This window comes from Heloderma suspectum, chromosome 1 (genome assembly GCF_057233095.1).
Source record: "Heloderma suspectum isolate Gila_16-S chromosome 1, 16-S_ref, whole genome shotgun sequence".
NCBI classification, from domain to species: Eukaryota; Metazoa; Chordata; class Lepidosauria; order Squamata; family Helodermatidae; genus Heloderma; species Heloderma suspectum.
Genome location: NC_139458.1, coordinates 304,309,686 through 304,323,092, shown reverse-complemented (window position 1 = coordinate 304,323,092; position 13,407 = coordinate 304,309,686). Strand labels below are relative to the sequence as shown.

General features: G+C 40.4%; 1 protein-coding gene across 2 annotated transcripts in view; it reads right to left on the bottom strand.

The window, feature by feature from the left end:
- Positions 1–1,799: 1,799 nt before the first annotated feature.
- CYB5R4 (cytochrome b5 reductase 4) overlaps positions 1,800–13,407 on the bottom strand; it is a 51,844-nt gene continuing 40,236 nt past the window's right edge. For both annotated transcript variants that reach the window (XM_084827028.1, XM_084827029.1), the window contains 5 exons: positions 12,154–12,306; positions 11,261–11,411; positions 6,398–6,484; positions 3,728–3,892; positions 1,800–2,560 (listed from right to left, as the gene is read on the bottom strand). In XM_084827028.1, coding sequence (XP_084683154.1) covers positions 2,506–2,560; positions 3,728–3,892; positions 6,398–6,484; positions 11,261–11,411; positions 12,154–12,306 — 611 coding nt within the window. In that variant the 3' untranslated portion in view covers positions 1,800–2,505. The remainder of the gene's footprint in view (positions 2,561–3,727; positions 3,893–6,397; positions 6,485–11,260; positions 11,412–12,153; positions 12,307–13,407) is intronic.

Sequence of the window (13,407 nt, the reverse complement as noted above, 5' to 3'; positions counted from 1 at the left end):
CAACACAGACTTTTCTTACATCTGTTCCCATCTACATATCATTATCAGGAATGCATGAACACCTGTGATTATCCTTGGACTTCCCATTCTTTGCTTCATCAAAGCTCACCCAGTTATGAAGTTTGCTCAAAGAGGCAACTATTATAATTGATTTGCAAGGAAGCTTCTCCTTGCCTTTTATGTAAGCAGAACCTCCTTCTAATTGATCTGGGATTGTACATGTATGTAGACACTCTGAAAAGCCTGCTGAGCGCCCCACCCCCCAGTGTATGTGCGCGCACATGCGTGTAGTCACCAGCCGGCACCAGTTGTGGTCCTGTTGCTTTTTGAAAAGCAGGAAGAGATTAAAGTTACAGACCCATGCCTAAAACTATATATTCCCTTAATATAGGTGAGGAGCCCTCTATGTACTATTTACATAGGGCCACCAGCTCTACGTAAGTAGTACTGTGCCAATTGCAGAGAACGTGTTTTAGTCCAGTTTAAAGCAGGACACTGAAAGAGATGAGCCAACTTGTTTGAAAAAGCTAATGTACATCAGAGACCGTCACAATGTTGCCATAGCAGCAACTAAGCATGTGTGGGTTGACAGTAAACTGTCTCTACAGAAACACACACTTAAGTTTGGGCACTTAATAACCACATGCTTCCATTGCAAATGAGAGGAGTTTAAATAAGAAATGGAGCACCAGAAAATGCTAAGATGAAAGAGATTTGTAAATTTGTCTGGCAAAGAAGCGAAGCACTGAAATATTCGCAAATAAGAGGGCTCTTGTAGAAGTTTGCGCATCTGCACCACCTTTTACTGAATCATCTTTGATTAACTTGGCTATAGGTTTCTTAACACATGTCTCCCTTTCCCCCAAACCAGAACATAATACTGAGTTTAACCAGTGCAATTACTTCCACAAGGGTGGAAAATACAGGTTAATGTGCGACTTGATCCTATAAAGCTGCCACCAGATCCTCCCTTTACCCAAAGCTCCAAGCTTAATTTCATAGACCACATCTTCATAGAAGTTACCTTCAGTTATATAGATTTCCTCCAGAACTGGAAGGAAAAAGAGGAAGACAGAGAGAGAACGTGCATGCAAGAGTGCACTCACATAAGAAGAACCTAGATTGAATTGATAAAGCCACAAGCATAAAAGCCTAAAGGAACTCTGAGGGTCTCCTCTGTAACAGCCTTGTTCCTCTACCAGGGATCCTAGAGTTGCTTGGATCACATCCCACCCTTCCACCTTAGCAGGATATATTGGAGGGGGGCGGGGGAGAGATCTCACTGAAAAAATAACCGGTGTAGGTCCATCAATACTAGAACCCCTGCAAGGAGTGAAGCTCTGGGCTCATTCATGTCCCTGGAACCTCCATCCACAGAATGTTCTTGGCACTACAACCCCATATTTTGTTCAACCCTTTGCTATTGTTCAGTTTTTATTATCGGCTGCCTCCTGTCTCTTAATCTGCAACATTTTTAAAATTGATCTTTGTATTGTTTCATTGACCCTTTTATGTACCATCTTAAATGCCTCATGTTGAGGCAGACAGGTGAGGAAACAGTTCTGAATAAACAACAGAAAAAGAGTTGCCAGGTCAAGATCTCCAAAGCAGCCATCACTTTGGAACCTCAGTATCTTACAATAGGAGACAGCCATTTTCTCTGCGACACTGGGCTTCTTCAAGACGGGGACGGCCTTCAAGAATATGGGATGTCAGACAATTCTAGTTTGAGAAGTTTATGAGACCATCCAGATGGGGGCAATGCAAAGGGGTAAGAAGTACATACATACACTTGATTTTAATGCAACATTCTCTTGTTTTTATTAGTCTTATACAAAAACTAATTTAGTATATAAAACTGATCTTCTGCGTATAATGTATAAGAACATACACTTTTTAACAATACTACAGCTTTATGATATCAGTAAGATTGTACTGAAACCAACTGTTTTCCTGAGTTAACCATGTAATGTATAACTGCATATTATATTACTAACAAGATGTTTTACAGCCGGAGGTGTGCAACTTGTGGTCCTCCAGATGTTTTGGCCTACAGCTCCCATGATCCCTCACCACTGGCTATGCTGGTTAGGGCTGATGGGAGTTGTAGGCCAAAATATCTGGAAGGCCACAAGATGCCCAGCATTGTTTTATAGTAATGAAGTTCTAATATAAAAAAAGGGTTTCTGGTGCTTATATAGCTGAAGTAATCTGTGCAAAAGGATGCTACTAGATCTTACCTGATGGTCAGAATTCATATATCTGCTCAACACACACTAATTTACCTCTAAAATAGTCTAGTTAAGTTTTACATTGTAGCAAAAATAAATACAATTTCAAAGCAGAAGAATATAAAATTATTCCCCCAACCCCAGATGACAGAATTCAAGTAATTACTTTAAAAAGAACAAAGTATTTATGCATAACGTTTCCCTTCCAGAATTCAAATAAAAAAAATAAATATGTCTGTCAAGTGTGCAAACCGGGATCCTAAAAGTTGTCTTTTTAGGCTGTAAAACAATGTATGTCTTGACAGGACTGCCCAAGATCTTGCAGATACCTGAAATCAAAAAACAAAACAAATATGCAGTAATGTACTAGGAAGTACGCCAGCAGGAATATGCACCAAGGTAGGAATAAAAAAGTAGGGCAACCATAATTTTTTAGTGCAGCACATTCCTGTTGTAAAAATTAGTAGTTCGTTGATGAATTATTAATCCCACCCTTAACTATGACATTAGCCCCCAAATTAAAAAATATTTGCTTAAAAGTCTCCCAGACAAGTCACTTAAGATTTAGAATGGGGAAAAGGGACATAGATTTGCTTACAGTTGTTCCACACACGAGGCAGTATCCAACACTGCCACTGCGCCTTCGCTAGTGCTGTTGCACCCGCAGGACCCACTGCTAATGCATAGGAACTAGGGCTCCCTAAAGCCACTCTGGAAATGAGTGGAAACGCTTGTTTAAGGAATGGGACAAGTCAGGTCCACTAACCTGCCCCTCTCTGGAAACAAGCATCTATGCTTGTTTCCAGAACTGCGAGCTTCCCATTACTAGGTCCCACTAGTGCTCAAGCAGCGTAGGATACTCCCCATATGCTTGATGTGCACTTTCAATGGAAGTCCGCAACAAATCACAGCACTCAACTAAAAATCTATTTTAATTCATTCCTGATTAATACATTGCCTCTATGACACAGTAACTGCTGAAAAACTGCTTCCATATGGTTAGGTCTCTACCCTGCAAGTTGTAATCAACATGATTCACAGTGACGCACGTAAAGACAAATCCAGTAGTTTGGCAAATCACAGGGCCAAGGAAAGGCTTGCCCAGAACTGATGAGCCCCAATCCTAGGCAATGGTCGCAACCACAAGCCCAAGTATGCCCCTGCTTCCTCTGGACCTTGGGCGTCAAGGCCACATACTGGTTATGCTTGGTTTACCCTAGCTTGGTGCATATTGGTCTCTCCCCATCTCTAATATGTACACACAAAAATTCACAAATGGCTCAAATGTGGGATTAAGCCAATGCCTGTATAAGTATTTCCACCCTAGATATGGCCAGGATGTAAGTATCATGATGATGATGTGAATTTATATGCTGTGTTTCCATAATTATGCTCAAAATAGCTCACAAGAGTAAAAATCTGTTTTAAAAAGTCAAAAGCATGCATGCAAGATACAGAAGATGTGACAGATCAATATTTCTCGTCCTTTCACTTACTGCATTCCTTGTTCCATGAAAGGTAATGGACCACAGATACATATGAGCATCTTAGAATCACAATTACTTCTTTTCACAAATTGAGAAAGAAGAGAAGGAGACATTTTTCCTTGTTTGCCTGTCCATCCTTTCTTTGGCTCTGAGAGAACAAATTGAATGTCAAACCTGGGAAATAGAATGATGAAGACAAAGATATTTAAAATGCATGTTTTTTTTGACGTTCAGAATCTATTTACATCCTGTCAGTCTCATACATATACCAATTAAAGGAGAATACATGAATACAAGCCCTGTAGAACTGGAAGTAGCATCTTGATCCTAAGTACTTGTGCACTAGAGTAACCGTCTATAGCACTTACATAACACTGCAAGAAATGTTTGGATTCAGAGTTACCCTTCTATTTGCAAAACAGCCTGAGATCCAGTGGAGGCAATCACTGGAAGAGCCTCACCTATTCTCCCTTCCCACTACTGTCGGCCACAAAACGTCCTCCACTGTTCTGGAGAATCCTCCAAACCTTCAGAGCAGATTTTCAGGGCCACAGACAGGAGGAGGAATTGAGGGAAATCCCTTTCTGCCCTTCTTTAAGCAGGAGTGCCCCATGAGTGGAATTCCACTCATGGAAACTTTAGATCCAAGCAAACATGTTTTGCAATGTTACTCTGCCAGAAGTGTTGAGAGGCTGATCCTTAGCATGATGTACTAGCGCAGCTAGTCCTAGATTCAGGCTGTTCATCACTTCAAGCTAGCATTCTACATAACTGGCCTTTGGATCAGACAATGGCCCAGTTCACATATCATGCCCAATTCCTGGGTTAAACAACCCAGAAATTGGTGTGGCCATGTAGGCATGAGTACACTGCCTCCCATGTGCTCACCAGTGCCAGTTTCTGAAACAACCCAGGAACACTCTGTTCCTGGGTTGCTTTGTGATGTCCAAACCCAAGAACTCTGGGTTGTTTAGGGGTTAAAAAAACCAGAGTTCACCCAACAAGCAGAAAGCATAAGTGGCAGGGGCATGGGAGGCAACTCACTTCCTCTCACACACCCATACCAGTTCCTGGGTTGTTTAACCCAGAAATTGGACGTGGTATGTGACCTGGGTCTATTAGTGCAGAAATGAACTTTGGTCTCAAGTGTTCCTGTCTTCATACTCCCAAATGCTCAATGTCCAGGGTAGTCTTTGGAACCAAACTAATCATCTTTGTGGAGAGAAGTGGGTGTCTGTTTCTTCTCCCCGCCCCCCCACATACACATGTGAGGCGGTCCGTATTTGTGGACCATTTGTATAATAGTTTCTCTCCTTTCCAAGGCAGTATTGTGCATAATATTGGTGGAAAAGTGGTGTGGACTTGCTGCTCCTCCATCCAAAGCAGGTCTTCAGCTGGGTTAAGTGTGTGAACCACCCTTCAGTTTGCTTTAGTACCAATGGTCAGACATTTCAAAGGAGTCCCAGAAAGCCAGGATGATAGAGAGAGACTAAATCTAATCCCTCCAATGTTACAGTCTTCATTGCACTTGGACAGGTTCAAAGTTAGCATCTTCAGGTTTTTCTCTATTCTTGATTGGGGGGGGAATACATGTCATAAACTGCACAAGCAGCTGTTAACAATAAACTGAGTTGGGAAACGCTATCATAGGCAGAAATATGATTCCTATATTCCTGGTCAAAATCAATGAGAAAAGTAGTTTCCTTGTGTTTTGCCACTGAAATAACGTAGAAAGTCACTCCCCTGCCGCCCCACTCCGTCACAGTACATAATTCAGGAGGCACATAAAACTACAGAATTTTTTTTTACATAGTTCTCTGCGTAACAAAAACAGTCAATTGTTTAGATATCGAGCAGCGATGAGGCTGGTCACGTAGGGCTGAGCACTTAACTTTAAACGAGATGAAGCAGTGGGCAAGACAGCCGCTTCCACGGCCGCAAACACCTCATTATAATTCATAAAGCCATTTGGAAGACAAAAATAAGGCCTTGTAGGTTACACCGCTGCAAATTCAGGCAGAGCTTAACGCAACACTGGAGTATAAAACACCAAGTGATGGAGGTGGAGGGTTGACTAATAGGGCCCTTGCAAACTTGTGTAGATTATCTGTTCACCACCACCACACCAATTACCCTCCGTGCACACATTCCTATCTCTACAGAGGATATACATTGTTCAAAGCTGACCAGTACTGTCCAACAAAGCTGCATTTGCATGTATTCCAGCAGTCCTTTGGTCTTGCAGCAGCAACATGACATTCGCACTGCTGGGGGAGAGCAGGCACCTACCCCAAAAGAAGAGACAAACTGCTCTCCCACAAAAGGAATATGTCACTGTTCTGGTTTGCACAACATAGCTGAGTCATAACCCTCGATTAGTTGTACAGTTATGCAAGGGTTGTTTAATCCCTGACTAACACACGATGTTATTGTTGCGGGTCATATATTCAAACTGGGAGCCACATGCACTGTGGCTCATCATGGGTTAAATAACTCTCGATGAGCTGGCTGTGTCGTGCGAACAGGCTCACTGTTTCCCCAGAAATACATGATTGCAGTGTCCGCCCAACTATGGGCTTGTGTTGTAGCCTCGTGTTGTGCAGAAGACAAGACTGTCTCAATGTTTGCCAGGCAAGCATGACAAGCTTATTTCGGAAGTGGATTTCTGCAAATCAGTACCTCGCATCATTAAGGGCTAATTGCTCCAGCTGATTTCGCCAAAGTATGTCATCTTCTGTTTTATTGAAGAACATCAATTTCGCTGCCCTTAAAAAAGAGGTATCACAGCTTCAATATTTAAAACCACCCATTAGTAACAATATTATACACAAGAAATATTGTACATAAGCAGAGAACATTGAATAAAGCAACATCTCTTACCATGGAACATCGCAGGATGGAAGAATAAATTGGTGGACTTGGATTCCACTTGTTTGATAGCCTTCTCACAGACTACCCTAATCACCTTTTTTTAATCTGTGGGGACTTTAATGCCATGATGGGCAATGACGGTTCCCTGGAAAAAGCCCTAGGTTGAGAACCAGGGGAAGTACTAAGTCTTCCCCATACCTCAAAGGATAATACAATTAATAAGTATGGCCAAGCTCTTTTTTCTTTAATTTTTAAATTTCAGCTTGTGTGTTTTAATGGTACTTATTTAGACCACTCAAGGGGGTATTATATGTACATAACCAATAAGGGGGCCCATGTAGTTGATTACATATTGGGGTCATCTTCTATTATTCCATACGTGCAGTGTCTAATAGGAGGACAGACCGGAAAGTGACCATCTTCCCCTTAGACCGAATCTTAAATTACAGGAAATACAATCTGGGGCACTGATAGATCTAAAAATCTCAGGCCATCTATAGGGCAAGAGAAGATTCAAATAGTACTTGCAAATTGCCTCTAATATAAGGACCTGATAAGCTTCAAGAACTACGACAACATGCCCTTGAAAGGCCCACGAATATCTGCAAGATTTACCAGGACATAATTGGTGCACATAGACCTTATTTGACCACTACCCTATCTGATAAAATCTCTGTGACCTCGCGGTCTTGGGTTTGATAGGGAATGTAAGGCTAAGAAAAAGGAGCTGCGTAAACTAACAAGGCAGATTAAGAGGATTGGTGCTGATAAAGCTACTTTGTTGCTACAACAGCAACGGAGAGATTACAAAACATTGCTTGGAAGGAAAAAGGGTCTTTTTGTCAATAACTGGAAGTCTCTGGGCCTTGCTCTCACTGAGGGGAATGATCCTAAATTTTGGAATTTGATTCAGGAAGGGTTTTCTCATAACTTTGTTGAGGGTGCTCTCCCAATTACACCTGAAACATGGGTTTCCCACTTCAGTGGCATTTTTGGAAGCAGTATAAATATACATCCAGCTATGAATGAGAAACCCCTCAATCTCCTGCATTGATGGCCTGTCTCCTTTACTGGAATAGAGGATTTGATTTTGACTTTTCATTCTGGCAAGACCCCAGGGGAAGAAATGATTGCTCCTGAGGTCTTTGTTTTAGACGTTGGTTGGTGGTCTCCAATTCTAGTGAATTTTACTTATATTAACTTAATTGGCAATCTTCCTTTAGGTTGGCACTCTAGTATAGTCATGCCAATCTTTAAGAAAGGTGATCCATCAGATCCCTGCAATTACTGACCCACTAGTCTTCTAGACGTGGCCTCCAAACTATATTCACGATACCTTGTAAATAAGTTGCATGAATGGGACAGTAACCAATTATTCATGAAGAACAAGCAGGTTTTAGGAAGGGTAGAAGCACAATTGATCAGGCTTATGTATCACACCACCTAATTCATAAAACCATAAAGGGCCCAAACAAGTTTATTTTTGCAACCTTTGTAGACTTCTCTTCAGCTTTTGATTTAATAGATAGGGAGCGCCTATGGTATAAATTGGCTAACACAACTATTGATAGAAGATTACTTTGGCTCATTCAGTTACTTCACCAAGACAATTTATTGCAGGTGAGAACTGGCTTACAAGGTACCTTCTCTCAAGCTGTTCACATCAACTGAGGGGTGAAGCAGGGTTGTATTTTGGTGCCCTTTTTATTTAATTTGTATATTAATGATCTTATTCCTGGAATGTCTTCCCTTTCCCTTTTTCCTCCCTCAATAGCTAATCATAAGACAGCAATATTGGTTTATGCTGATGATCTGGTACTTCTATCTTTGAATAAAATTGGCCTTAAAAGGAAGCTAGCCAAATTCGGGCAGCTTTGCAAAGAGGAAAAGCTGACAGTTAAACACTCCAAAACAAAGATCATGGTATTTGGGAAGAGGACTCCAAAATTTAATTGGGTACTTGATGGGCATGCCTTGGAACAGGTCCAATCGTTCAAATATTTGGGCTTGCATTTTCATGAGAAATTCTTATGGAAGCTACATTTAGATGCTACTAAGCTATTATATGCCACATCTACTGGGCAGTTTTAGGAGATTTTTCTACACTAGAGGGGGCCAGTTACTCCTGTCCTTAAGGTCTTTGCTACTAAAAATTATACCACAAATGCTATAAGGTGCAGAAATCTGGGGAGAAGTAGCTAAGCGCGAGCTGGAAGTCCTGCAAAATAAATTTATGAGGCAGATAATGGAGCTTCCCCTTGGGGCCCCATCATCCCACCTTAGAGCTAAGTTTTCCATCAAAAGCAGTGAGAACTTATTTACTTTACCTCAGGTATTCGCGTGGACTAAATGGAATGGAGGATTACTCCATTACCATCCCCCAGCCCTCATTCCATGTGCATCCATGCTGTGCTGCTATCGCTGCTCATTTTTCCCCACGGCTGCAAAAACAACATTTTAGGAGGGGGAAGTGTCTAGAGGAACCTTCCCCGACCTGGTATCCTTTAGATGTCTTCGACTACAACTCCCATCATCTCTGACTATTGGCCCTGGCTGGGACTTGTGCAAATTGTAGTCCAAAATATCTGGAGGGCACCAGGTTGGGGAAGGCTGGCCTAGAGAGCCATTTTGTTTGCTTCGTAATGACACCATCAGAGAGGGGATTTACTGGCTGCATGGTGGCATATAGTGTAGCAACATAGGGAGGTGACTGTTAACAACAGCATCCAGCTACCCCAAGACAGTTTTTGCCCCCTCCTAACTTTCCCACTGAGCTCACAACTTGCTTTTGCTGTATGTTGCTCAAAGCTACAAAAGAGATAGAAAACTGGGAACTGGCTATGATACATACTGACAAGCTGGGGATCCACCATAATACACGTTGGCAGGGGGTGTGGATTCAGCCTCCTCCAAAGCAGTTATTGGGGAAAGAAAATGGACAGATGGTATGATGGGGCGGGTTCCAACCCAAGTGGTAGAGCATAGAAAGTGGGGCTGACTTACCAACTACCAGCCCCAAATATAAGTACTACAATATCATAAAAGAAAGGGGGTAGAGCTGGCTGAGGAGCAACCTGGTCACACAGGACACTCCTTTCTCCATAAGTAACCAATATAGCACTGTATATAAGAGATGGTTATGGGACTGCCTGTACAGCTGACAAACTGAGCAGCCCACTGGGGGATGGGGTTACTACCACCTCCCCATGTTGTCTTGGAGGGTTCCTCCCCGCTCTCATGCCTTTCTTGAATGAGAGGGGAACTGAGCCCTCTGCAACAACGGCCCTTTCCCCCTCTTGCTTTCATCACTGTCAGGGCTTTTAATTGTTTCTGCGGTTTCACAGGATCTGTGCATGTGCAGTCCTCATTGGGGAGATTTTTGGTGTCTTTTTTAAAGAAAGAAAAACCTTAAAAACTTTCTGAATACCTGGGGAGTTGCTTGAGTATACAAGACACCCCTACCTTTTCTGTCAGAGGTGTGTCACAGGGAATCAATAGTGGCAATGGAATCAATTGAATCAAGCCCTGATTCATAAATTAGTCAGGTAGTTTTGACTACTATGGAGAAGCCAAATCTTAATGGCCCCAACTCTTAGGGTAACTTGCGTGAGTAAAGTTCCACCCATGTGGTTTGGGAAAATTTTCAACTATGTCACAGAAAACATCACTCTGTTCAGCTAACATTAGCAAGAACCTTAGGTATCTCTAACCTTCTCTATATTGTGCCCATTATACAGTTAAGAGCTTCTGAATCACAAGATAATAAGAAACATTTCAACAAACATGAGTTGGATCCAGACTTCACCTTCTGTGATCCAGCAGAGAGATCCTTGCTGATTTCCCACTCCCTCTATAATCTACAGCCTGATCTTCCACAATATTCCTGACTGTTCCCAAACTATCTGGAGCAGAGTTCAGGAGAGCTCTAAGGGAAGTAGGAATTGGGAAAAAAGTCTTCTTTCCACCAGTGGGAGTATCCACTGAGCACAATTCCACTCAGGAGCCGTTCCCACCAGCTGGAGCAAAGTCTTGAACCAACACTATGGGTTTCTTTCAGTAATATTGTTCAGTGTTGTCCAAATCTTCCTGTACAATAAAGACTGAGCAGTTACTGCAAAATACTATCTTGCTTCAGAAGAATGTCTGCTCATTATATTTAAATGTTCTTGCTAATGGGAACATATCCAGAGCAAGAACTACTTGTCAAATATGGCATAATTGCTAGACATGCCAGAGTGTACTGTTTAAGATTTAGGGGAAGAGATTATTATTTTAGTATACACAACCATTTTTTTAAGGTTTTGTTATAGAAAAAGTTCCTAGTGTAGCTCTGTTATACAATGTGATTTAACTATTCCTCTGATGTTATTGTTCACATTCTGAGATGTCAGCTTTATTCGAAAACTCTCTGAAATTCTCATGTAGTTATTTTCCATATAAACACATTTTAAAATGTTCTATTTTTTGTTACAGGGATGAACATATGTGTATACATAACAAAAGAATTATTAAGGGAGTTCTGAGCTTATATAGCCTTTAAAAATTAATCATATAAATTACCATAAAAGTTATTGTGCCAGTACATACATAGTTGGAATGGGACACACCAATAGTTTAGGAATGAGCTACAAAATTCACTTGCAGCTCCTTGTCATAAGCACAGAAAGATACCTGAGACTGTTGCTACTAGTTAAAGAGTAGTTTAGCAATTTGACCATTGGTGTGAATCCTGTGCCTCCTGCCAGTAAAAATAGATCTTCTACATTTTCAACTTGTGACATCATGAAGTTACCTTCAGGGTTACTCACAGAAATATACTCCCCTGTGGAAGAAAACACAAATAGCACGAACACCTTAGACAGAAGAAAATAATGCAGCTCTTAATACTCATGCACCAAAACAAACCTGTTTGTATTAATTCATGTTTTTTTCATACTAGAAGTAGTATATTCTAATTCTATAGCCACAACTCTTTAGTAAAAGATCAAGAATTTTCATGAAAAATTTGCAGCTGGATTTTCAGATAAACCACATTTCAATGTCTCATTGGTTATATAATTTTCATATCAATGTATTTTGAAAACATATAAAAAATTCGAGAGAAAGTTTCACAAAAAGATTTATTTATTTACTTATAATCCCACTCTTTATCCAAAAAGGCTCCCAGAGCAGCTTACAAAGATACCTTTGGAGTATAGTACCACATACTGACAGGGGTCGCACAACACAATAACCCACATTCAAGACTGAGTATGGGTTGAGTGTGGGTTGTCACTGAACCATGGGTTATGTTGTCTGAACTCAGCCGTGATAACAAACAATTGTTTGTTACCCACGAACAACCCACAGTTCACAACCCAACAACAAACCATGGGTTCTCTTCATGGGTTGTTCATGGTTAACAAACCATAGTTTGTTAGCATTGCTGAATTCAGACAACACAACAACCCACATTTCAACAACAACCCACACTCAACCCATATTCAATCTTGAGTGTGGGTTACTGTGTTATGTGAACCCAGTCACAGTCTTAGGATGTCCTGAGAGGGAAAACAAGCACTTACCTATTTCCAGAGCATCTAGTACTGGTGTGAATAATCCACTGGGGTAAATTTTGATCATGAAAAATATATGCGTCTTATCATTGTGAGAGGGGTTTTTGAATGTTGATACCAAGGAAGATGACACTGGAGTATATGGCTTCACTATCTCTGTGCCTAAGGCAAAAAAATCAGGGGAAAATAATGAATGTTAAGTATTAACAGAATATTACAAGAAGTTTTAGTGTAATCAGAGACATCAATGTTGAGAATAAGAATATTAAAGATATTGCAAATAATGAAAAACTTCCCAGTACATATGGTACTCCTTGGAGTGAGTAGACCCATCCCCTTTTCCTAGATAAATCTAATTTCCCACATAGACACATTGCCATTTATGAACAAAACATTAAAAACAAATTACTTCTGAATATCATAAAATGGACTTTTTAAAAAGCTTGTAGGCATTTCTGGAATAAAATATTTCTACTGGCTGTGGCCTCTCCCTCTTCTCCTGGAGTTAAAAATAATTATAAGTTGCTGTGCTACAGTTCAGCAGTGATGTATTCATCCTTGTGCTTTTAACAAATACATTGCTCTTTTAATTGTGGCTGTCATTTCATATCTAACTGTTCTTTTAAAAGAACTGTAAATATGACCTTCAAAATTCACAACACCTCTGAAATCTAGATGCAGAGACTTGCCTTAATTCCCATTTAAACCATTTCAAAATTGTGCTTTGAGATCATGAAAAGGTATAACACTCTGTGAAAATAGAATAAAGGCTTTTCTCTAATACAGAATATTCTAGATCTACCTGCCATTTCTTTGTATAGGTAATTTTATAATAATTTTGTTTATGTTCCAGTAGAACCAAATAAGAGTCAAGAAATGAAACCTCTGGAGGTCATCTCCTCCAAACAAGAACACAATAAGCAAAAGGATAACCAATGTTCTAGAAATTGCTTTGTAAAAAACCCAACAGATTTGAAAGTATTTTTAAAGTATTTCCCTTATTAAGTTAAGGCACCACACCTATCTCATTTTATATAAAACTTGTCAACCTGTTAAATATTCTAATTCAGTTTTCCAAAGGATTGGAGTGCTGTATTCTTAGGTTTTCTGCTATTCTTCAAAAGCAGTTTGTGGATCTATAACCACTGCCAATGATAATGAATTAGTCTTCTCCAAAAAAGCATACAGGATTAAAATGGTTTTGCTGTGACAAAAGTTTTTCTTATTTCCAGCTGTTTCACCATTACCTTTTGTAATATAAGC